The sequence below is a fragment of the Chlorocebus sabaeus genome, chromosome 2 (genome assembly GCF_047675955.1).
Source record: "Chlorocebus sabaeus isolate Y175 chromosome 2, mChlSab1.0.hap1, whole genome shotgun sequence".
Lineage (NCBI taxonomy): Eukaryota > Metazoa > Chordata > Mammalia > Primates > Cercopithecidae > Chlorocebus > Chlorocebus sabaeus.
Genome location: NC_132905.1, coordinates 68,514,804 through 68,541,566, shown reverse-complemented (window position 1 = coordinate 68,541,566; position 26,763 = coordinate 68,514,804). Strand labels below are relative to the sequence as shown.

Below are 26,763 nucleotides of genomic sequence, written 5' to 3'. Positions count from 1 at the left end.
ATCTGATAAAATGTGTACGAAAGGAGTAACTGTATCGTAGTACAAGTTTTAGATACAAGTGAGAATATCTACAACACTTTACCCAACTTACAAGTTTTTGATATATTTTGTTTCTGTGTCTTAAAAAAACACTATGGACAAATACCTCTTATAAAGTTTTATATTTTTAGTTGTCATGTATTTCATTATATGGATGTATCTTTTTTGGAGACAGAGTCTTGCTCTTTTGCTCAGGTTGGAGTGCAATAGCACGATCGTAGCTCACTGCAGCCTCCAATTCCTGGGCTCAAGCGATCCTTCCACCTCAGCCTCCCCAGTAGCTGGAACTACAGGCATTTGCTACCATACTTGGCTAATGTTTTGGTCTTTATTTATTTATTTATTTATTTACACTTTGTTGCCTAGGCTAGTATGAAACTCCTGGGCTCAAGGAATCCTCCCACTTTGGCCACCCAAAGTGCTGGGATTACAGATGTGAGTCACCATGCCTGGCTGGATGTTTTATAACTTACCTAACTGTTCCTATGCTATTGAACAATTAAGATTATTTCAGTTTTTAATTGTTAAAAATAAAGTCATAGTGTGAATGCCTCTGGACATATATCTTTGTATTTTGGATTATTTTCTTATGACAGATTCTTTCCATTTTACCCAATAACTGCATCCGGCCAAGAGTTTTGTTATTGGGTAAAATGGAAAGAACATTTTTCCTTTCTTATTTTTTAAGAGACAGGGTCTGGCGAGGTGCTGTGGCTCACACCTGTAATTCCAGCACTTTGGGAGGCCGAGGCAGGAGGATCACCTGAGGTCAGGAGTTCAAAACCAGCCTGGCCAACATGGCGAAACCCTGTCCCTACTAAAAATACAAAAATTGGCCAGGCGTGGTGGCAGGTGCCTGTAATCCCAGCGACTTGGGAGGCTGAGACAGAAGAATTGCTTGAACCTGGGAGGCGGAGATTGCAGTGAGCTGAGATCACACCACTGCACTCCAGCCTTGGAGACAGAGCAAGCGTGTCTCCAAAAAAACAAAAAACAAAAACAAAAAACAGCATCTTTCACTCAGGCTGCAATGCAGTGGTGCGATCATGGTTCTCTGCAGCCTCCAACTCCTAGGCTCTATCAATCCTCCTGCCTGAGCAGTTCCTAGGACTGCAGGTGCATGGCATCGTGCCCAGCTGATTTCTGTATTAATTTTTTTTATTTGTAGAGATGGGGTCTTACCGTCTTTCCCAGGCTGGTCTCAGACTTCTGGCCTCAAGTAGTCCTCCTGCCTTGGCCTCTCAAAATGCTGGGATTACAGGTGTTAGCCACCACGCCCGGCCATATTTTTCTACTCTTGATACTTATCCTGTGATGTGCTTTCCAAAGGAGTTATAACAGTTTGCCCTCCCACCAGTAGTGTGAGACAGGGTCTCTTTGCTCTAACAGTATTAATATCAGATATCTGTATTAAACTTATTTATTTTGAGGCCTTACTTCTTTCCTTGTGGTAAACTTTCTGAATTAGGTTGACCTAAAGTGAACTGGTTTAGATTCCCAAGTAAAATTTCCCTTTGTCAAAAACTTTATAAGATCCATTTGAAAAGTTGGAGTGTCAAGGAAATAGGAAAAGCTTTGTTAGAGAGGGAAATGTTATTGAGTGAAGTACATATTGAATGCGTGAACTGTTCTTCAGTAACAGTTGTTACCTTTTAAAAATCTTCTCTATGCTATTTGGAATGTTGAAGCTTAATACCTCTGCTGGATTTTGCAAGCATGAAACTAAAACACAGTCAAATTTGAATGTGCAAACATACATAAACTGGAATTCTGGATAAATTAGATTATAAACCAAACACATTTTGAGTATAAGTGGGCCTTTAGAAAGTTTTTTATATTATGAGTAGAAGGTGAACCTTTCTAAAGAAAATAAGAAATTGAGGAAATATAGGATTTTTTTCTTTTATTTTGGATCTCAGTGTGTTTGTGATTTTTAACATAAACTTTCTTTTCTGTACTTTAATGATGCAGCCAGATCCATGTAAAGAGAAGGAGTGAAATCCCCAGGAAAGATGACCAGCAGCAGGATTCTTTTCAGCTTTTCTCCCTTTCCTCAGTCTTGAATATATTTTAGTGCACCTCAATCAAGTGAAGTGAGATTAAATATTTGAGTCATCTGTCTGTTGCCTTCCAAAATGGTCTGGCTTTCTGTTGACTGCAGTCTATTTAGTGTGTTAGTGATGCTAATGTTATTGAATGGTTTTTAGTTCTAAAACTTCTAGTAGTGATAAATCTTGTGCATAGAAGTCCCCTATAGGTCACTTAGCAGAGCGCAGTTGGTTTTTGTTAATGACTGCATTGTCCTTTGCTCTCATTCATGATACCCAGTGACTTTTCATTGATGTTGCAGTAAGGCTTTTTTTGTTGGACTTCTCCCATTCTTTGCACATTGGTAAATAATCTTCAGCCGTAGCAGGAGGTAGCCAGCATCTCTGTGCGAATCAGATTTATCAGTATGTACCTGTGCAGATTGCCTTTATCTCCTGATTTGGCAAATACTTAACAATCCTTAGCAAAGTCTATCCATTGAGCTTTCCACTAAGTGGTAAAAGGAGTCAGTTGTATTGGACAGGAAAGTCTTACTGTTTTTGCTGTCCATTGTGGCACTACAACTGTGAAGATGTCAGACATGCGAAGTATTCACTGGATTCTCAGTTACTTACTCGTTGTCAAGGCTTACGTGTAGCCAGTTTAATTTTGATGAATATGTTTAAATGTAGAGCGTTTTATAATTACTGGCTTATGGCTTTTTATACAGTATGTGCATATTTCATTTCTTTTACTACCATCTTTCAGCCCATATTTAATTCATTCATTTGCAGCTCTTGCACTGTTTTGTTGAAGAAGACTTAAAAATCTGGCAGGAGGCTTTCCTACTAATTTTTGCCCTTTTCGGTGTTGCAGTGTTATTCTACACAGTTAAGTACCTTCTATGTAGTTTCTTCCTTCCTAAAGCTGAAGGGCCATATCTCTAAAACTTTTCTCTGCCTGTGTTTCACCGTTTGTGCTGATGAGCTGATAATACCAGACTTGGTTGCTGACTGTATTTAGAGGTATACAATTTAATTACCCAGAGATAAAGGTGAGAGTAGTAAATTAGTACACTGTGTTGTCTTAAGACTAAGTGTGATTTCAGTTCTTATGCTACAACATGGAAATTTATTTTAATGTTTTCCTTTATGTATGGGCTTTGCAATGTGTTGAAACTTGAGTTTCTATTTGGAAGTTTTAGAAGACAACTTTTAGATTGTCTCTTTTTTTTTTTTTTGTCACCTGAGTTGGAGTGCATTGGAGTGATTTCGGCTCACTGCAACCTCTGCCTCCTGAGTTGAAGTGATTCTCCTGCCTCAGCCTTCCAAGGCATGCACCACCACACCCAGCTTTTTTTTTTTTTTTTTTTTTTTTTGTATTTTTAGTAGAGACGGGCTTTCACCGTATTGGCCAGGCTGTTCTCAAACCCCTGACCTCAGGTGATCTGCCCGCCTCGGTTTCCCAAAGTGCTGAGATTACAGGTGTGAGCCACCATGCTTGGCCTAGATTGTCTCTTCTTTAGTGACTGTATATATCTACATTACAAAGATGACAACATTTTGTTTTCCTGTAACCTGGGTCATTACATTTTTTTTTCATGTGACAAAGTGTTTGCAATTATTTGTGAATTATTTCATCACTTATTAATTTATATTTGAGAGGGTACTGGAAAGTATGTGAGTTGAATATAGTTTAAACTTATACAATCTCATTATTAATTTGGCTGTCAATTTGAAACTATTCCATAACTTATATTTAAAATAAAATTTTGATTTGAAACACTCTTATCTCAATCAGTGATTCTTAAATTTATTGTTTGCTGTTTGGAGTTATATTTTTTTCCAGGAATTACTTTTTTAGCTTTCAGGAACTTGATATAATGTTTTATTCTTGATGACCCACTGGAAAATAGAACCTTCTAGAAGAAATAAAGTCCTTCACTTTATTGAAGCTTTATGAATGGCTCTCCTATCTGCAGCTGTAGGGCTCTACAGTCTGATTTTTCCAAATAAATAGACAAACTATGGATAATAACTTTTCAGATGTTACTTTGCAGTTAGTTGGTGGTCTGTAAGAAGAAAAAAGAGCTTCAAGGAGGGGACTGTTAATTCCATTTATCTCTTAAACAGGAATTCCTTTCCTGTCTCTCATTCCTGTCCCTTATTTTTCACCTTTATGCTGTAATTAGGGTTTGGTTTTATTAGCTCCCTGATGAATTCTCTCCTTCTGCCAATATTAAAGTAAGGATGATTTAGAAGAACTGAGATTAAAATCTGCCTATTGAAGCTCTCCAGGCTAGATGCCCTGACATTTCTCTTTGTGGAAAGTAAGCAGGAGTAAAGGGACAAATAGTCCGGAATGCCATTGAGTGTTGCCAAGTGATGTGCTGACAGCTGCACCTGACACTGATTGCTGGACAGTGGTCATTCCTGAGTGTCCCCTTTTCACCTCCCATCCCTGCTGCCACTCCCCCCAACAACAACAAATTCTGGGAGGAATGCCTGTTCCCTGTTTCGAGGACAACTTGAGTCATCACGATAGTTTGTCAGATATAATGTGGACAATGTCTTTGACCTTTTTCAGTTTTAGTAATAAGATTCTTCTTTTTATCAGGTTCTTTATCCTTCATGGAGTTTTAAAATATTGCTTATGAACAAGCTGCATGTCCCTTTTAGGTCATCTTGTTCTTCTACTTCAAATAGCACATGTAAAAGCCACATTTGAGGCTCAGGGCTTCAGACATGACAATAGGGCATTGATCAGGTTGGCTATATGTTTGGGATTTGTCAGTTCCTTTGTCCATTTTTTGTCTGGCTTTCAGTGCCTTTTCTCTGTATTTTAAAAGAGCTTTGTGTACCTCTTGCCTTTATGTGTAATCTTACAGGGCAGCTTTCTTCTTTTTCATTCATTTCCTGCTCTAAGAGTCATCTCAAGACGGGAATCTGATATAAGACTCACTTATAGAACAGGGACATAGGCTCTTCTAGGTGTTTTCATTCGTTGCAGATTTGTTTTAAATAAGAGATTTCCTTGTATTTTTCTTTAATGTTTTCCAATTTTGAATTTTTATAGATGCAAAGCCTTTAAAAGGGTAATATGTGAAGTCAGTATTTGTTTGAGGTTTCTTTTAATTGTTTTTCTAGATCAAGGACAGATATACATAGATTAGTACCTGAAACCAAACTCTAACAACTCTCAAATATCAGATAATAGTTTTTTATGTTTCTGAGGATGTGTTTATATCCTTTGAGATGTTTAAAATATACATATTTTTGTTTTTCTCCCACATTTGGACATTTTTTTCCTCTCTGTGTTTCATTGATGCCACATTTCTACCAATTTTAATCTTGTGTTCTGTATCTTACTATCCTATAGTTTCTTCAAGCTGGAATTAAACCTTTTGAGCAACTTTAAAACAAATTTTTAAAAATACTTCTTTATAAATGATGAATTACACTTATTACCTTAGTACCATAATAAAAATCTGTTTCAAATAAATGAGTCTGAAGATTGGAAAGGGACACCATGAAGTGGGTTTAGAAATAGACCTGTTAAAATGCAAGTCCAGCTGGCTGGGCATGGTGGCTCATGCACCTTGGGAGGCTGAGGCGGGTGGACTGCTTGAGCTCAGGAGTTCAGGACCAGCCTGGGCAACATGGTGAAACCCTGTCTCTACAAAAATATGAAAATTAGCCGGGACTGAGGTAGGAGGATGGCTTAAGCCCCAGAGGTGGAAGTTGCGGTGAACTGAGATTGTGCCGCTGCTTTCCATTCTGGGTGACAGAGCCAGATCCCATCTCAGAAATCTATACAATAAATAAATCAGCAAGCCCGAAGGGAATTTTATTTTATTTTTTTAGAGACAGTGTCTGACTCTGCCGCCCAGGCTGCAGTGCCAGTAGTGCCATCATAGCTCACTACAACCTCGAACTCCTGGGACCAAAGGATTTTCTCCTGCCTCAGCCTCCCCAAGTAGCTGGGACTATAGGCAGGCACCACCACACCAAACTTTTAAGTTTGTTTTTTGTAGAGACAGCATCTTGCTGTGTTGCCCAGGCTGGTCTTGAATTCCTGACCTCAACAGATCCTCCTGCCTCAACTTCCCAAAGTGCTAGGATTATCGGTGTGAGCCACCCTCCCTGCCTGAATTGTTTTTTGTTTTGTTTTGTTTTTTGGAGATGGGGTCTTCTTCTGTCACCCATGCTGGAGTGCAATGGCATGATCTCAGCTCACTGCAACCTCTACCTCCCCGGGTTCAAGCAATTCTCCTGCCTCAGCCTCCTGAGTAGCTGGGATTGCAGGTGCCCACCACCATGCCTGGCTTATTTTTGTATTTTTAGTAGAGATGGTGTTTTGCCATGTTGGCCAGGCTGGTCTCAAACTCCTAACCTCAGGTAATCCACCTGCCTCAGCCTCTCAAAGTGCTGGGATTACAGGCGTGAGCCACCACACCTGGCCCTGAATTGTTTAAATATGAGGATGAAGAGGTCTCTGCTGTCCTTATTCCTCTGCCCTCTAATACCTTGTAGCCGTCTTGCCTTACTTTGGAGGAGAGGCAGACAGATGTAGTTGTTCACAGTTGAGAGCTGCTGAAATTCTGTGACTGTAACTACAGTAGGAGGGAGAAAGCAAGCCTAATCCATTTATAAATGTTCCATTATATACAAAATACCCTTTCTACCAACAGTAGGTTCTTAACTGCTGACACCAGGCATGCTTTGGTTGTGACTCCAGCAGCATGGATTGCTGGCATCTTACACTGAACAGCCTGGGCCTCCGCTCTCCCCTTCTGTAACCTTTGCCTGTCACTAATTGTTTGGGCCCAGTTTCTTCATTTATATAAAAGGATTATGAGATTTTTGTGAGGGGATGGTCAATAATTAAGTGAAAAACAGATGATGTATGTTCATAATCACCTTTTAGTCTTTAGGTCATTAAGCCTAGATTAGCCTATTTTGGTGTATTAGAAATCTGCTGATTATCTGTAGTACATGTAGAAGATTCTTTTTTCTGTGTGTGTGTGTGTGTGTGTTTCCTTTTTTTTTTTTTTTTTAAGTAGCTGTGGTCTCACTCTGTTGCCCAGGCTGAATGAAGTGCAGTGGTGCAATCTCAGCTCATGCAATGCCACCAATCCATTTTGCTAGAGTCACAACCACAGCATGCCTGGTCTCAGTAGTTAAGAACCTACTGTTGGTAGAAAGAGTATTTTGAATATAATGGAACATTTATAAATGGATTAGACTTGCTTAGGCCCAGGTTCAAGCAATCCTCCCGCCCCAGCCTCCTAAATGGTTGAGACTAATGGCACATGCCACCACACCAAGCTAGTTTTTTTGTATTTTTTGTAGAGATGGGGTTTTGCCAGGCCAGCCTTGAACTCTTGTGACCACTGTGGGGAATTGATCTGGACTCAAGTGATCTCCCTGCTTCGGCCTCCAAAAGTGCTGGGATTACAGGTGTGAGCCACTGTGCCTGGCCTGTAAATATGTTTGAATTACCTCATTTCATCTTGTGTGCTTCCCTTTATTTTTTAAAAAATTTGGCTGGGCATGGTGACACACGCCTGTAATCTCAGCACTTTGAGAGGCAAAGGTGGGTGGATCACTTGAGGCCAGGAGTTTGGGACCAACCTGGCCAACGTGGCGAAACCCTGTCTCTTAAAAAAAAAAAAAAAAAAATTAGCTCAGTGTGGTGGGATTACAGGCGTGAGCCACCGCACCTGGCCAAAAATATTTGAAAATTTTCAAACATTCAGGAAAGTTGAAAGAACAGCACAGTGACATACTTGTTTTAAAAGACTAATTACAGTTTAATTATTTGATATAAAGTTAAGTTTTAAATTACACCAGTAATTAAGACTTCAGATATTTTATTCCACATGGTTAAATTTTTACCTTTTTAACTATTAAACTTAGTATTTATGTGCTAGAACCTAAAATCCCTAATTATTTATGTTTTGATTTTGATTTTTTGGAATTGTTGCATATTTTCTGAATAATCTTCCTGTATTTATGATAGCAAAACATTGGAACTGAAATAACATCTGTTTCAATGTACTTTTTTGTCCTGCAGAATGACATTTTAATAAATATTGTTTTAGCCAGGCGCGGTGGCTCATGCCTATAATCCTAGCACTTTGGGAGGCCAAGGTGGGCAGATCACCTGAGGTCAAGAGTTCAGGACCAGCCTGGCCAACATGGTGAAACCCCATCTCTACCAAAATACAAAAATTAGCCGGACATGATGGCTGGTGGCTGTAATCCCAGCTACTCAGGAGACTGAGATGGGAGAATCTCTTGAACCCGGGAGACGGTGGTTGCAGTGAGCCAAGATCACACCACTGCACTCCAGGCTGAGCAAGACTCCATCTATGTATGTATATACATATGTATACATGTATATACATATATAAATAAATATGTATATATAAAGAATATATATGTAAAGAATATATATATGTGTATATAAAGAAAGTTGTTTTAAGGATGGTCATTCTATTTTATAAATACATGTTTATTAGAGGCCTTCTACTTATCTGTGTCAACATTAGGGATTTTAATGTAAGTACGAAAATTAAGGATCATCCGTATTTTTTCTTTTGACTTTCTCTAATTGGCTCTTTTTCCTGAAGCTGAAATGAAGAAAGATTAAAGACTTCTTAAACATATTCTAGCTTTGGTTAAAAAATCTGAACATTATCCAAACTTGAAGAAACTATTTACCTGGTTCTTCATTGCTTAATATTTAGTCTCTGTGTTTTTCTATTTTTTGTACCTAAATAAGGAATGTTTGTCTCCATAAAATATCTAGGTCCAGCAATATGTTTAGAAAGGTTTTAATAACTTGCTGAAAGCATGTATGTTGTGTAAAGTGTGCCAAAGAAGGAAACAATTGTACTTTGATTGGGAAAAGACTAAAAGGAAATAGAAATACCAAGCTGTTGATAGAGGTTGCCTTCGGAGAGTGGAATTGTGGATTTTTCTTTTCACCTATCTTTTCAGTTTTCTAAATTTCCCACAGTTGTCACCTATAACTTTTAAAGGGGGAAAGTGTAAGTAGTCACCACATAGGCCCTGTTTTAAAACAGAAGTATTTCAGAGGGATGAAATGGTAACTAGTAAATGGGACCGCGCCTATTTGCCTACTTGGTGCTGCCCTTCTCTCTGTGTTGTCTCCTCCCTGAAGAGCTCGGGCCCTTAGCCCTGAGGTGCTGCCTCTGCCTGGGGCTGAGCTTCCCGCACTCCTGGGTAACCCTCCTGCTTTCTAGGCCACAGGGCTGGGGACCTCAGAGAGAAGAATGCCTTTCCTTTTCTTTAGGTTTGTTTTCAGCGTAGGTGACCTACTTTATGCTGCTGAAGTCCCCTCATAGAGATAGAACTGATTTCATTCACCTTTTTCTTTTCTTAACTGCTGTAGGCTTTCTGTTAGATTTTTAAAAAATATATGACTTCCTGCTTCTATATGGTAAATGTTTACACGTCAGGAAGCTTTTCCTTTTTGTGTGTAAGAAGTAGAAGCTCATTGGACTTACATGTCAGCATTCTATTAATCTTAATTCCCCCACTTTCTTTCTGTGATCTGCTATGACATTACAAAAAAAAAATTGGTTTATTTTTCTTCTTTCTTTTGTTTTCCAGTGCCTTTATTGCATGGAAAAGTATCCCCTGCATCCACAGCTTCACCCTGGTTAGTTTACCAGGCTAACTACTTTGTGCCTCTTCGGTGAAGTTCTTATTCTTAAAAGTATGAGGTTATGATCATGGGCTCTGAATCCAGACTCTCTCTCCCATTGTTTAGTAACTGTATAAACTGTGCCTTAGTCTCCGTAAGAGGGACTACTAGTATTATTTAATCCATAGCTTTGTTAATAGGATTAAATTGGCTAATATCGGTCAGGTGTACTTCCAAGCATTTAAACTTTCCATTAGTTATTATAAACTATTACTATTAAGGATCATGCCAATAAATCCTCACCAAAGTTGACTTCATTATTTTGGCATAATGTTATCATCGACTATTATGTTTGATTCTGGGAGTAAGGCTAAGCTGTCATTTGAATGAGATAAGGGCCTCAAAATCAGTTGTTAAGACAGTCTTGGCTGGGCGCGGTGGCTCATGCCTGTAATCCCAGCACTTTGGGAGGCCGAGGAGGGTGGATCACAAGGTCAGCAGATCAAGACCATCCTGGCTAACACAGTGAAACCCCATCTCTACTAAAAAAAAATGCATATATACACACCCAAAAAAATTAGCTGGGCGTGGTGGCGGGCACCTGTAGTCCCAGCTACTCGGAAGGCTGAGGCTGGAGAATGGCGTGAACCCGGGAGGCGGAGGTTGCAGTGAGCTGAGATCTGGCCACTGCACTCCAACCTGGGCGACAGAGCCAGACTCCATCTCAAAGAATAAAGACAATCTTAAAATGCTTTAGTGAGGAGATAAAAATCACTGAACCAGCCTGTTGTTTTTATATTGGGTCAGTATAACTTTGTACTGTACATGGAAATAAAAATTTTTCCTGAGTAAATTAATAAGACATAGGAAAGATATTAAGGTTTTTTTTAAAGTAAGCTGTAAATAGAAATGATAATACGATTATAAAAAAGAAGAATATGAAAATATTTAATATACTAGTGCTCTGACTCAAAAGTTAATACCTATATATTTTTCTTTTTTTTTTTTGAGATGGAATCTTGCTTGTTGCCCAGGCTGGAGTGCAGTGGCACAATCTCAGCTCACTGCAAGCTCCACCTCCTGGGTTCACGCCATTCTCCTGCCTCAGCTTCCCGAGTAGCTGGGACTACAGGTGCTCGCCCCCATGCCCAGCAAATTTTTTTGTGTGTTTTTAGTAGAGACAGGGTTTCACTGTGTTCGCCAGGATGGTCTTGATGTCCTCACCTCGTGATCCACCCGCCTCGGCCTCCCAAAGTGCTGGGATTATAGGCGTGAGCCACCACGCCTGGCTAAAACCTACATTTTTTCAATTCTCTTTTTAACATTTGAAAATTTGGCTAAATCTAAAATATTCTCCAGAAGTTTAAATGGAAAGACATTAATAAAATATTCAGTCAAATGCTCTTGCTTTAGAAATGGAGGCACTGAAGTTCATTTCTCCTATCATTCTAAATTGATGTTTCATTTTGACTATATATTTAGTGAGTTATGGCAATAAAAGCAGTTTTAATTTTTTTTCTGAAAGCCTACTCATATTGGAGGCCTTTATAACTTGCCTCTTGATGTATATATATTTATACAAATCAAACGCTGATGTCTGTGAAGTTTCATATCATCTTTTATATTTGAATTTTGTTCATATTACTTTTTGCCCAGGCTGGAGTGCCGTGGTGCAATCTCAGCTCACTGCAACCTCTGCCTCCTGGGTTCAAGTGATTCTCCTGCCCCAGCCTCCCGAGTAGCTGGGATTACAGGCCTGTGTCACCATGCTGGCTAATTTTTATATTTTTAGTCGAGATGGGGTTTCACCATGTTGGCCAGGCTGATCTGGAACTCCTGACCTCAAGTTATCTGCCCACCTCAGTCTCTCAAAGGGCTGGGATTACAGGCATGAGCCACCAGGCCTGGCTAAGTTTTTAATTGATGGCATTTTAAAGTATATCTCATATTTTATACTTTCCAGACATTTTCCCCACTTACATGAAATTTAAAATGAGAATATAGCTGTTACTTGTTACTTGGTCATAAAGGTATTTGGAAAATCACTGATCTTAGAATTTTAATAAAAGGCATTTATTACAAAAATAAAAACCACTGGATATATTGAACTTAAAATGAGTAATTAGTATTTTCCAGTAAAGCATTTTGGATTCAACATTGACTAATGCTTCACCCTACCTCACTTCTGTAAGAAAACCTTTTTTAAAAAGAAATTTTATTTTTGTCAGCTTTAGTAAATAATGTCATTAAGGATTCCTATTCACAATCTGAGATCTGCCACTTAACTTGCTCAAAAGCCTTATGGTCCACACCATTTGTTCCATCCTTTCAATTCAGGTTTTATTTATTTATTTATTTGGAGTGCAGTTGCACAGTCTTGGCTCACTGCAGCCTCCGCCTCCTGGGTTCAAGTGATCCTCCTGCCTCAGCCTCCTGAGTAGCTAAGAATGCAGGTGTGCACCATCATGCCCAGCTTACTTTTGTATTTTTAGTAGAGAAAGGGTTTCACCATGTTAGCCAGGCTGGTGTCAAACTCCGCCTCAGCCTCCCAAAGTGCTGGGATTACAGGTGTGAGCCACTGCGCCCAGCCTCAATTCAGTTTTTAACTTGAGCTTAAACGAGTTATTTTTCAAAAGTTAAAATCTGTGTTGAGACATATCAAGAGTTGCTACATCTCTTGGGGGAGAGATGTGAGTTCCATCAGCATGGATACTCTATAGTGAACTGTTAGGAATGCTGTATTCTTGACTCTTTATAATAACTTAGTGTTTTCTTTGTGGCTTGTGACTCTCTTTTCAACTTTATTAATATGTAATTGAAGTGAGCTAAATGCATATACTTATTTTTTATTTTTATGTTTTTTCAATTTTTTATTTTTTGTAGGGGCGGGGGGGTCTCACTATGTGGCCCAGGCTAGTCTTGAACTCCTGGCCTAAAGTGATGCTCCCACTTTGGCATCCCAAAGCACTGGGCTTACAGATGTGAGGCACTGCACTTTAAATGCATATATTTAAAATGTACAGTTTGGTTAGTTTTGACATAAGCATATACCTGTGAAATCATCCTTCCCAAGAGAGCAAACATTTCTGTTCCCCCGAAAGTTTCTTATGCCTCTCTGTTTTGTGTCCTTTCTTCTCCTCCCATCTTCAGGAAACCACTGATGGGGTTTTTGTCACTATAATTAGTTTACATTTTCTAGAATTTTTCTGAAAGTGGAATCATAGATATATACTTCTTTTTTAACCTGACTTCTTTCACTTAGCATAATAATTTTGAGATTCATACATGTTGTTGCATGTGTAACAGTTGGTTCCTTTTTATTGCCAGGTAGCATTTCATTGTATGGATAGATCATCATTTGTTTATTCATTGATCAGTTGATTGACATTTGGGTTTCAGTTTTTGGCTCTTAGAAATAAAGCTTGATAGAACATTTGTGTAAAAATCTGTGTGTAGACATAAATTTTCATTTCTCTTAGCCAGATACGTAGAGTAGAGTGGCTAGGTGGAGTGGTAGCTGTGTAATGTTTTAAGAAAACTATATGTTTTTTTTTTTTTTTTTTTTTTTTTGAGACGGAGTCTTGCTCTGTCGCCCGGGCTGGAGTGCAGTGGCCGGATCTCAGCTCACTGCAAGCTCCGCCTCCCGGGTTTACGCCATTCTCCTGCCTCAGCCTCCCGAGTAGCCGGGACTACAGGCGCCCGCCACCTCGCCCGGCTAGTTTTTTGTGTTTTTAGTAGAGACGGGGTTTCACCGTGTTAGCCAGGATGGTCTCGATCTCCTGACCTCGTGATCCGCCCGTCTCGGCCTCCCAAAGTGCTGGGATTACAGGCTTGAGCCACTGCGCCCGGCCAAGAAAACTATATTTTTAAAAGTTTGTACAATTTTACATTCCTCCCAGCAATGTGTAGAGCTGTTCCACGTCCTCACCAACACTAGATGTGGTCATTCTTTCTCACATTAGTCATTCTAGTGGAAATATAAGTGGCATGTCAGTGTGATTTGAGTTTGTGTTTCCCTGATGGTTAATAATGTTGAACATCTTTTCATGGGTTTATTGCCCATTTCTAGAAGTTATTTTACATCTCAACCTTTCCTCACTGAGCTATCTTATTCTTAAATTTTAAGAGTTCTTTGTGTGGATACAAGTCCTTTTTCTAATGTATGTGTTGCAAGTGTTTTCTTTGTCTCTGTGGTTTATTTTTTTGTTTTCATAATGGTTATCTTTTGAAGAACTGTTTTGTTTTTTTTTTTTACTTTGAAGCCCAGTTTACTAATTTTTTCTTTTATAAATCATGCTTGTTTGTGTTTTGAGAAATTGTCTAGCCTAAGGTCAGGGAGATATTCTCCCATCTTTTAAGATTTTTATATGAAGCATATATGGTTTTGCATTTAGGCCTGGGATGTGTTTTGAATTTATTTTTGTGTATTATGTAAAGTGTCAGTGTTGGTCTTTTTCTCCACCTGGATATCCAGTTAATCTACTTTGTTTGTTGAAAGACTTTTTTCCTCCAGGGATTTATCTTTACAACTTTGCCAAAAATCAGTTAACCAAACAGGTAGGTCTTTCTGAACTCTTCTTTTCTGTTTTATTGATCTGTCTCTTTACACCAATCACAGAAGGCCTGGACTACTGTTGTTTTATAGTAAATCTTGAAATCAGGGTAAATCTTTCAACTTTGTTCTTTTAAAAAGCTGTTCTGCTTATTCTAGGTCTTTTGCTATCAGCTTGCCAATTTCTGCCACAAAGCCTGCTGCAATTTTGATTGGGATTGCATTGAATATACAAACCCTTTGGAGATAATGGCATTTTCACAATATTTAATCTTCCAACCCATGAACTTAGTATCTTAGTACCATTTACTTAGGTCTTCTTTACGTTTTCTTTGCAATATTTTGTAGTTCTAAGTGCAGAGGCCTTGTATGTGTTTTATTGTTTGTTTCTTTGAGATGGAGTTTCACTCTTGTTGCCCAGGCTTGGCCTCCCGGGTTCAAGCGATTTTCATGCCTCAGCCTCCCAAGTAGCTGGAATTACAGGCATGTGCCACCATGCCTGGCTGATTTTGTATTTTTAGTGGTCAGGCTGGTCTCGAACTCCTGTCCTCAGGTGACTCGCCCACCTTGGCTTCCTGAAGTGCTGGGATTACAGGTGTAAGCCACCGTGCCCAGCCTATCTTTTGTTAAATTTACATTTAGAAATTTTACATTTTTTGATGCTACTGTAAAACAGTTGTTTTTCTTAATTCCAATCTCCAATTTTTTGCTTGCCAGTATTTAAGAATTCAGTTCATTTTAATACATTAACCTTTTATCCTGCAGTTTTGTTAAATTCACTTATTGAATATAGTCATTGTTTTCTAGATTCTCTGGGATTTTCTTTATAAACAGTGATATCTATAAATAAGGAGAGCTTTATTTTTATTTTCCAATCTTTATGCCTATTTTTTGCTATTTCTTACCTTAATACTTTATTGAGTAGAATCTCCACATCAATGTTGCATAGAAGTGGGAAAAGCAGATATCCTTGCCTTCTTCCTGATCTCAGGCTGAGAAATTCAGTCTTTAACCGTTAACTGTGATGTTAGATGTAGGTTTTTCATGGGTGCCCTGTATCTGTAGAAGTTTCCTACTAATTCTTATTTGCTGAGAGGTTTTTTTAAAATCATGATTGAATGTTGAGTTTTTGTCAGAAGCTTTTAAAAAGATCATCTGGACTTTCTGCTTTATTCTGCTAATATGGTATATTACATTTTCCGAATGGTTTAACCTTGCATTTCTAGGATAAACTGTTTGGTTATATTTTAGTATCCTTTTTGTATGATATGGATGTTCAATTTTTAATTTTCGTGAATGATTTTTGTATCTATATTCTTTAGGGATCTTGTTCTATTATTTATTTTTTATAATGTCTGTGAAGTTTTGGTGTTATAGTTATATGACCTCAAAAAGTGAGGTGGGCAGTGATCTCCTTTCTGTTTGAAAAACTTTGCATAATTTTTGTATTATTTCTTCTTTGACAGAATTCACCAGTGAAACAGACTATGACTTTCTTTTGGGGGAAGTTTTTTTGTTGTTGTTGAGATGGAGTCTTGCTCCGTCGCCAGGCTGGAGTGCAGTGGTATGATCTCGGCTCACTGCAACCTCCGCCTCTCGGGTTCGAGTGATTCTCCTGCCTCAGCCTCCCGAGTAGCTGGGACTACAGGCACGTGCTACCACACCCAGCTAATTTTTGTATTTTTAGTAGAGACGTTGGCTAGGATGGGCTCAATCTCCTGACCTTGTGATCCCAAAGTGCTGAGATTACAGATGTGAGCCACGGCTCCCGGCTGGGGAAGGTTATTCATGATAAAACCAGCTTCTTTAATAAATATAGGAGTATTTTTAGTAGAGACAGGGTTTCACCGTGTTAGCCAGGATGGTCTCGATCTCCTGACCTCGTGATCCGCCCGTCTCGGCCTCCAAAAAATAAATAAATAAATAAATAAATAAATAAATAAATAAATAAATAAATATAGGAGTATTCCGATTCTCATATCAATTTTAGTAAGCTTTATTTTCCAAGAAATTTGTTTATTTTATCTACACTGTCAAATTTGTTGGCATAAAGCTGTTTTTACTATGTATTATTTTTTAAATGTAGGATTGATGGGGATGCCCCTTATTTCTATGATTTTTTTTTTCTCTGTCTCTAGCTCGAGGTTCATAAATTTTTTCAAAGAACCAGATTTTGATTTTGTGATTTTCTCTATTGTCTGAATTTTTATTCATTCTGCCATATCATTGTAATTTCGTTTCTTCTACTTATTGTTGGTTTACATTTCTTTTTCCAAGTTTTTTTCTCTGTTATTGTTTAGAGTATTAACATTTAATGTAATTATCGGTTGTTGGAATTAGACCTGCCATCTTCCTATTATTGGTTTTGTTTGTCCTTTCTGGTTTTTTTTTTCTTTCTTTCTTCTGTTTCTTTTTTCTTAATGTATTTGGATTTTTAACATTCCATTTTCATTTGCCTCTTGACTTTTTGGCCATATCTTTTTCTCTGTGTGTGTGTGTGTGTGTTGTGTAATTGCTCCAGGTGGTAAATATATTTACTTAACCTTTTATAATCAACTTAGAGTTAATATTTTATCACTTCATGTAGAATGTAGAAGGCTTACAGCCATATAAGTCCCTTTACTCTCCCCCCAGAGACATTTATGTTACAGTTATCATATGTGTTATATTTATGTTGAAACCCTACTACAAGGGTTACAATATTTGTTTTCAACAGTCTACATATTTTAAAGAGCTTGATAGTTGTATGACCTTAAAAAGTGAGGTGGGCAGTGATCTCCTTTTTGTTTGAAAAACTTTGCATGATTTTTGTATTATTTCTTCTTTGAAAGAATTCACCAGTGAAACAGACTACGGCTTTCTTTTGGGGGAAGTTTTTGTTGTTGTTGTTGAGACGGAGTCTTGCTCGGTCGCCAGGCTGGAGTGCAGTGGTGTGATCTTGGCTCACTGCAACCTCCACCTCTCGGATTCAAGTGATTCTCCTGCCTTATTTTAAAGAGCTTAATAATATAAAATAATTTTATATTTAGTCAGATGTTTGCAATTTCTTTTGCTTTGCCTTAATTCTTAAAGATCTCAGTTTCTCTCTAAAATTTACATTTGATTCTTTTTAAACTAGTTTTTCTTTCTCTGCTGATAACTTGTATCTTTCCATTCATTTGTGTTTGTCTCGTGGAAAGTAGGTGTAATGGCTGTTCCACAGTCTTTGTGCGATAATTTCAACATTTTCATTGTCTTGGAGTTGGCATCTGTTGACTGCAATTTTTTTTTTTTTTTTTAGAATTTGTCAGATTTTCCTACTTCTTTGTATGTCCAGTAGTTTTGGATTATATCCTGGACATTGTGAGTTTCATGTTGTATAGATGTTGTGTGCTGTTGTAATCCTCTGCAGAATGCTGTTTGTTTCAGTAGGTATCTAACTTGGTTAGATCTACCTTGGTTATATACCATACTATAAATTCTCTGTGTTGTCTGTGGACAGGGGTTCCTTTCTCAGTTTAGTTTTCAAGACAAGTGCTGTGCTACTTTGAGCCTGCCGTGCATATCCATATCTCAGGTGTGAGCCTGAGATGAGCAGGAATTCATTCACACAATGGCAGGTCCCCGTTTCTAGCTTTTTCCTCTCCGGTTTTCCCCACACTTTACAGCCCACAGGTGCCTTTTTCAGTAATTCCTTTAACCACAAAGACTGTTTCTGCTGGAGTTTTAGTCTCTGCACCTGTGCTTCACTGCATAGCTTCCTGACTGGGGCCCACCTGTGGGGCAGAGTTGTAGAGAAAAGACGAAAAAGAAACTTTTTACTCCATGAAAAGGAAACTTTTTAGAAACTTTTTACTCACCTCCCAAATCTGCCTACTTTTGTTTACTTCTTATTGTCTTCGAGTATTATAGTTATATTTTGTGTTCTGTCTGCTGTAGCAGAAGCAGAACTCTGGTTTGTGACATTTTATTTTATTTTTATTTTTGAGACTTGAGTTGCTGTTGCTGCCCAGGCTGGAGTGCTATGGCAGGATCTCGGTCACTGTAACTTCTGCCTCCTGGGTTCAAGCAATTGTGTCTCATCCTCCCGAGTAGCTGGGATTATAAGCAACCACCACCGCGCCCAACTAATTTTTCTATTTTTATTAGAGACAGGGTTTTATCATGTTGGCCAGGCTGGTCGCAAACTCCTGACCTTAAGTGATCCGCCTGCCTCAGCCTCCCAAAGTGCTGGGATTTCTGGTGGGAGCCACCGCCCCCGACCAGGTTTTGTGAGATTATTTAATGTCTTGGATATGTGATTATTCTTTTTCAACATGGTAGCTTTTTTTTGTTTTTGAGACGGAGTCTTGCTCTGTCTCCCAGACTGGAGTGCAGTGGCATGATCTAGTCTCACTGCAAGCTCCACCTCCCGGGTTCCCGCCATTCTCCTGCCTCACCCTCCCTAGTAGCTGGGACTACAGGCACCGCCACTACACCCAGCTAATTTCTTTTGGTATTTTTAGTAGATACAGGGTTTCACCATGTTAGCCAGGATGGTCTCGCTCTGCTGACCTCGTGATCTGCCCGCCTCAGCCTCCCAAAGTGCTGGGATTACAGGCGTGAGCCACCATTCCCAGTCTCAACATGGTAACCTTTTACAAATTACTATATTTTTTTCAGATTATAGTAATTCATACAGCAAGCGTATATAACGGTAGGACAAAACACCTTAAGCCAAGATGTCATCTCCATGGTCTGTCCAGGTAGCATAGAACAGAAAAGGAGATGTGATTGAAAGATGTTGCTTCGTCTACATGTTACTACTATTGTCTGGGGTTCCTTAGGAGCCGGGGAGAACCTCGCTGTGATTGGCATTGGAAAGACCTGTGGTTAGAAAATTATGTGGGAAAATTCCAGCCTTGTCTTTAAACCATCATTTGGCTATTGTGTTAGTGAATAAGTCTGAAAGGTACATCTTCATTCATACATAAACATAATTTAGTTTTCATTAGATGGATTCTTTGCTCACATCCAGCTGAGAACATGACACTAAAGAAATAGGGCTTTAATTAGGGAGGGAAAGAGAGAGAACGTAGAGTCCCTTTGGTTGTCACTTAAGAGATAGAGATGAAGGAGAAGTAGAGTTAGAGGTCAGAAGGGCCAGAAGGTAAATGTAGTCTAATATTGGTCATAGTGAGGTGAAGGCTTTTGGGGTAGAGATTCACCTAGGGTGAGAATTATTTCCTAAGTTCTAGAGTAGGATGATAAATAACAAATAGTCCTAGGTGCTTTGTCAGGAACTGATAATGACTAAAGTATATTTTAAATCATAAGAGTTATACTTACGTTTGCTGCTATGATCCTCTCACAGTAGCTGTGAAATATTTAAAGTGTAAAATTATTGTATCTATAAGTAAAAATGGTCTCTTTTTAATGCTTTCAGTATCATAGTTTAGTATGAAGCTAATGCTAACTTCATAAAATCATTTTTTCCTAAGATAATTTTCAAGATTTATAGGGAGATAGAAATGCATGCATTTCCTCTGGATTTGCCATTTCTTGCATAGTATTATGTATAACATTTTCTTAAACAAAAAATTTAAAGAAAATATTAGCAAATCAAACCTAGCTGTGTAGTGAAAGAATAACATGCATATATGAATTGTTCTATTGTACAAATTCTAGGATAATTCAGTATTCGCAAATATGTCACTATAATTCAGAATGTAAGTAAAGGAGAAATTCATTATCTCACTAGATGCTTAAAGAGCTTCTGAAAAAAAATTTAGCCATTTCTTAATAAAATTATAAAAAATAGGAATAGAAGGAAACTACATAAACATGGTAAATAATCTTTACTAAAATACAACAACAAACCAACCTATTAAAATATGAAATACCAAAACTATCACTGTGAAAATCACAGGCAATACAAAAATTATTGCTATCACAACTGTTTTGTATAGCTTAGTATTATTGCTTTGGGCTAGTAATGTAAGGCTAAATTCTTTATTTCCAGAAGATATACATCTAGGAAATCTAAGAGTTTCATTTGTGAGACTATTAGCACTAATAAGAAAGTGTGGTAAAGTAGCTGGATACAAAGAAGAGAAATCAATAACCTCTTCATTTTGCAACAAAGTAAAAAAAGGAAGTAAAACTGAGCAGAATGTATTCTCATATATATTAAATATCTGTTATACTATGCATTTAAAATCAGAGCTTAGCATTTTTGGGAAGCTCTACAAAAAGATATATATATGACATGTTGATTCCAAAAGGATTTTATGAGGACTAAGTGAGATAAAACACACTAAAATTTTTAAGAGAATTATCAAGGTTGCCATACAGTATATTGAATGAGAAATTTTGGAGGAAAAGAAGGGCAGCTGCAGTTTCTAAAGGGAATCTACAGTGAGAAGTAGTCTGATTCACAACTGGATTTACAGACCTCTGGTTAGATATGGTGTCGTAGAGTCTGCAGTTTTCTCAAAGGAAGCTGTAAAATGTTAATTCATAGCCGGGCGGATGGGGTGGTGTCACCTGTAATCCCAGCTACTTGGGAGGCAGAGGCAGGAGACTTACTTGAACCCAGGAGGTGGAGGTTGCAGTGAGCCAAGATTGCGCCACCGCACTCCAGCCTGGGGAAAGAGCAAGACTCTCAAAAAATAAATAAAATAATAAAACACATAAATAAATAAAATTTTAATTCATAAGGAGAAACATAACAGTAAAGGAGACAATGACCAAAGATTTTAACAATTTTTCAAAACAAAGAGTGAATGGAGGAGTAGTAACTGAGTTCACAGAGGAAGATACCACCTAAGTACCTGCAGAGATCAGTTACGGAGATACAAATCAGCATGCCCCAGGGATATCTTGAGAGCGTTCCTTGTGCTTGGAGGCTCCACATATTCCAAAAGGCTGAAGTCAGTTTTACAGCTCACAGTGGAAATTCCTTAAAAATCCATATCCAGATCTTTTAGACCTTTCTCTCCTATACCCCAGCAGATGGGTAACTACTTCAGTCCCCTGTGTGCTGGGGAAATGGGAGGAGCACTAGAACCAGAAGTGCTCCAGACTAGAGAGGTGAAGCACACAATTGAAAGTCAAGTGAGCCTGTACAAGTCTGCACACTGAAGTGTAGGACCCTACCTGCTCCTTCCTTCCTTCACTCCTCCTCAAGGCAGCACTTACATGAGTTGATCCCTTCGCACCCCACCCAGCACTTCGTTCTGTCTGGCAAAACTTAACAGCTTTGATGAAGAAACCTCCACATACTGAACATTTGGAGGTCTCCTAGTGAAAAGGGGACTCAATATACCTGATCGTTTTACAGAGAAGCCCATCAGTCAACAAACCTGCCACCCACGCTGAGCTTGGGCATTTTTTTAGTGCCTCACTATTAAATATGGAGGCACATCCGGGGATCACTAGATATATGAGGAAAACCTTAAAAGTGAAAGAGATGGCCAAGACGGGCGGATCACAAGGTCAGGAGTTCGAGACTAGCCTGGCCAACATGGTGAAACCCCATCTCTACTAAAAATACAAAAAATAGTCAGGTATGGTGAGGCGTGCCTGTAATCCCAGCTACCTAGGAGGCTGAGGCAAGAGAATTCCTTGAACCTGGAAGACAGAGGGTTGCAGTGAGCTGAGATCGCCTGGGCAACAAAGCAAGACTCCGTCTCAAAAAAAAAAAAAAAAGTGAAAGAGACCCAGTCAACGAGCCAATGAATGATAAAGGAACCCAGAGGAATCCAGTGATCCAAGAAACAGAAGAACAGAGAATGAGAAAGTGCTTTTGGAAATTTAAAAATGTGGTAGTTGGAAAAAACTTCTGTGGACAAATTGGAAGATGAAATTGAGATGTATTAGGGCAAGAGACTGTAATTTTTTAAAATCTAAATTTAAGATTTTAAGTCTGTGAGTAGTACTCATTTATTTATTTATTTATTTATTTAATTTTTATTTTTGAGACAGGGTCTCACTCCAGTTGCTCAGGCTGGAGTACAGTGATCTCAGCTCACTGTAGCCTTGACCTCCCGAGCTCAGGTTATTCTGCCGCCTCAGCCTCCGGAGTAGCTGGGACTACAGGCTCATGCAACCATGCCTGGCTAATTTTTGTATTTTCACTAGAAACAGGGTTTTGCCATGTTGCCCAGGCTGATCTCGAACTCCTGGACTCAAGTGATCTGCCTGACTCAGCCTCTCAAAGTGCTGGGATTACAGGTGTGAGCCACTGCGCCCAGCCAATACTCATTTTTAACTGTGCATTTACCCTGTTAAACATAAGGAAAAATATTCACTAAATCTGGATTTTTTTGAAACGGAGTCTTGCATTGTAGCCCAGGCTGGAGTGCAGTGGTGCGATCTCAGCTCACCGCAAGCTCCACCTGCCGGGTTCACGCCATTCTCCTGCCTCAGCCTCCTGAGTAGCTGGGACTACAGGTGCCCGCCACCATGCCCGGCTAATTTAAATTTTTTTTTTTTATTTTTAGTAGAGACCGGGTTTTACTGTGTTAGGATGGTCTTGATATCCTGGCCTCGTGATCTGCCCGCCTCGGCCTCCCAAAGTGCTGGGATTACAGGCGTGAGCTGCTGCACCTGGCCCTAAATCTGGATTTCTGTTTTTAGTTAGAGAAGAGGACTGACTTTTTTTTCACATCAGCTGTTCATGAATAAGTAATGCCTGATGGAGACTTTTGGGGCATTAAATTTGTGTTTGGTATTCTGGGACAGATGTTAGTGTAATATGCATTGTTTACAGTCTTTCTCAAAGTCTTTGTGTTTTTCGTGGGAGAAAGGCTGTGGAGTTAGCTGTCCTGCTAACTCCACAGCCTTTGGTCACCAAACGAATGGTATTGCGCTAATCGCGTACCGCCTCTGATTTTCATTTTCCTGATTCATAATATGGGGATGGTAATAATGGTAACCTATCTCACAGGGCTGTGATGATGAGTAGAAGAGATAAGACCTGTGAATTACCTAGTATAATGTGTAGCATGTTCTAAGTGCTCAATGAAAAGAAGCTTTGATTATAACCATCAAGTAGATGGACTGGTATTTATAGATGGTTAACAAAAGGGTACAGTCAGCCCTCCATATCCATCGGTTTCACAAAGTCTGTAGCTTCAGCCTACCATAGATTGAAAACATTTGGGGGAAAAAAATTGCGTCTGTACTAAACATGTACGGAATTCTAAGCATACAGTATAACAGTTGTTTACATAGCCTTTACTTTGTATTAGGTGTTGTAAGTAACCTAGAGATTAAAGTATGTGAGAGGACTTGCTTAGGTTATATGCAAATACTGTGCCATTTTATATCAGGGACTTGAGGATCCACGGATTTTTTTTTAATCCATGGGAGGTCTTGGAACCTATCTTCCTGGGATAATAAGGGACAACTCTGTATTTAAAAAGTAACACGTGAATGAATGAATTCCTTAATTGTAGAGCTATGCTCTGGCTCTAGTATTAGTCCTCTGGCATTAAAGACAGCATGTTGGTGTGTTTATGATTATACAGGAATTAAGTTTTCATAAACTTAAATGTTGCATTTCACTTACAGGCGTCGATTAGCAAGGTAAAAGTAACAGAACCATGGCTCAGTTTCCAACACCTTTTGGTGGTAAGTTTTCAGAAATTTCTCTTTTTAATGTGCTTTGGGACCAGATTTTAAAAACTTGATATTATGGCAAATTTCATATTAAAAAGTAGAGAAAATAATGTAATCAACCTTCATGTATTCCATCATATAGTTTCATTAATTATCAACTCATGCCCAATATTATTTCATCTGGATTCTTTTGGAGCAACTCCCAGGCATCATATCATTTCATCTATAAATATTTTAGTATGTGTACCTAAAAGATAAGAAAACGTTTAAAGACGTAACTTCAGTGGCATTATCACACCTATAAAAATTTATAATACCGGGCCAGGCGTGGTGGCTCGTGCCTGTAATCCCAGCATTTTGGGAGGCCAAGGCCGGTGGATCACCTGAGGTCCAGAGTTCAAGACCAGCCTGGCCAACGTAGTGAAACCCTGTCTCTACGAAAAATACAAAAATTAGCCGGGCATGGTGGGGGGCACCTGTAGTCCCAGCTACTCGGGAGGCTGAGGCAGGAGAATGACATGAACCTGGGAGGTGGAGGTTGCAGTGAGCCAAGGTCATACCACTGCACTCCAGCCTAGGTGACAGAGCAAGACTCCATCTCAAAATAAATAAATAAATAAATGTACAATACCATATTATCGTACCTATAAAATGTTTGCTATATCTAGTCTGTACCTTATAGTCTTCGGACATTTCCCTGATAGTCTTTAGACATTTCTTGTTATAATTTGTTTGTTTAAATTGGGATCCAAATAAGATACAAACATTACAATTAGGCCATGTCTTTTCCAAGTCTCTTAGTGAATTTTCCCCCACTCCTCTGTTTTTTTATCAGCAAGTTATTTTTTGAAGTGATGGGGTCGTTTACACTTTTTCAAAGCCTGGATTTGAAGCATGACATTTTTGTTTGTTTTACTTTAATTAAACTAAACATAAGTTTGAAACGTATCAGTCTGCATAAAATGTGTTTTGTGGGTAATTTTTCCTAATGTTATTAGGAAATTGTTAATTGTTCTTGCTTACACTCAAGTTACTTTTTAACAAAAATACTTATTAAAAAGTAGTACTTATTAAAAAATACTTATTACAAATTTATATTAACGGAGTACTCTTGGAAGCTGTCTAATCTCATCATGAAGAGAGTAAAAGTCTCTGTGGGATTCTGGTGCAGAGATCTGTAAACTTTTCAGAATTACTATTCTATTTTATTTTTGTTCCCCTTAATTACTGTACAATTTTTGGTTTTTGTTTATAGTTACAGGGATGAATTCTGACAGGGCAGTGAAAATTTCTTCTAGAAGTTCAGACCTGTAAGGCCTGTGAGGGAAGGGGTCATCTCTGTCTTGGACACCACTTCATCCCCACAGTAAATATTTTTCCAGTGACTGAATGGATTTTTACTTTATCGGTCAGTGTTATACCAGACCCGGTAGAGAGGAGAGATGCAATGTTAAGATGTTTTTGCTGATGTGCTGGGCACAGTCACATTTTGTGTGAAACATACGTATTGTGTATTCCCAGTTTTGTGGAAGGTGTCCAAGCTTTTGAAAGCTTTCCATGTATATAATCTAGAATTATTTTAGTCAATTTGAGGAGACCTAGGACTAAAGTCAGCAAGATCTCAGTCGTGAGTGGACATCTAGTCAGCCTAAGAGCTGAAACTGAAAGAAAACCTAAAACTCATTATCTTTGGCTATTATTTCATATCAGGACATCCCTGCCCCTCTTGTTTTTTTTTTTTAACTCTGCTTCCTGCATACTGAGATACCCATTTTTAAAAACAACTTTAGTGAAATATAATTTATATTCCATAAAATTTACTAGCTTTAGCTGTATAATAATTTTTAGCAAATTTATAGTTGTGCAACCATCACCACAATCTAATATATTAATATTTTAATCACCCCCCAAAAGATTTTCATGGATATTTATCACACTCAACTTCTTCTTTCATAACTTTTGCCTGTGGCATTTAAGGCACTTGAGGGTACAGTTTTAGGTTTAAGTTAATTTAGTCTGTTGCTTGGGTTTATGTAAGTAAATTATTAATTTATTATAATCTTGCTAACTTATAAGACAAGTTTCTAAAAAAGGAATGTGTGCCTCTTCTTTCCCTCCCATTCTCTCTCTTTCTGTTTCTTACATTTTGTGTCCTGTTTTACACTTAATTTTCTAACTTTATATGCATAACTTCCAAGGACAAGCAGATGTGACTTTATCAAGTCTTTATAATACATAGACAGAATCTTGAAGTGCTGTGGAAATAGTGTATGAGAGCATTTTGTTTTGCTTTTCTCGCTGAATAATTTGTTTGTCTTTTCTTTGGATTTTAGGCAGCCTGGATATCTGGGCCATAACTGTAGAGGAAAGAGCGAAGCATGATCAGCAGTTCCATAGTTTAAAGCCAATATCTGGATTCATTACTGGTAATCAGAGTCAGCATTTTTTCATTTTTACTTATCAGTAGTGCAGATGTCTGTGGAAACTCTATTATGCAAAGCCGAGATGGGCAAATGTGACCAAGGAGAGACATTTACCTATTTTGCCTTAACCTTGTGCCTGTCCTTTTATACTTTTTTTACACGTAATGGAATCATACCTTGTTTGCAATTTTTAGTGCATGTCAAACCACTTGTTTGTGCATATAATTTATGGGAATTTGTTAAGATCAAAGGACCAGTGTTTCACACCTGTAATCCCAGCACTTTGGGAGGCTGAGGCGGGCAGATCTCTTGAGGTCAGGAGTTCCAAACCAGCCTGGTCAACATGGTGAAACCCCATCTCTACTAAAAATAAAAAATCAGCTGGGTGTGGTGGTGAGCGCCTGTAATCCCAGCCACTTGGGAGGCTGAAGCAGGAGAATTGCTTGAACACAAGAGGCAGAGGTT

At 38.5% G+C, this 26,763-nt stretch overlaps 1 protein-coding gene across 6 annotated transcripts in view; it reads left to right on the top strand.

Annotated features, from left to right (window-relative positions):
- The window catches only part of ITSN1 (intersectin 1), a 246,702-nt gene that overhangs the window by 49,366 nt on the left and 170,573 nt on the right, over window positions 1–26,763 (top strand). For all 6 annotated transcript variants that reach the window (XM_037990809.2, XM_037990807.2, XM_073009637.1 and 3 more), the window contains 2 exons: window positions 23,828–23,887; window positions 26,209–26,301. In XM_037990809.2, coding sequence (XP_037846737.1) covers window positions 23,860–23,887; window positions 26,209–26,301 — 121 coding nt within the window. In that variant the 5' untranslated portion in view covers window positions 23,828–23,859. The remainder of the gene's footprint in view (window positions 1–23,827; window positions 23,888–26,208; window positions 26,302–26,763) is intronic.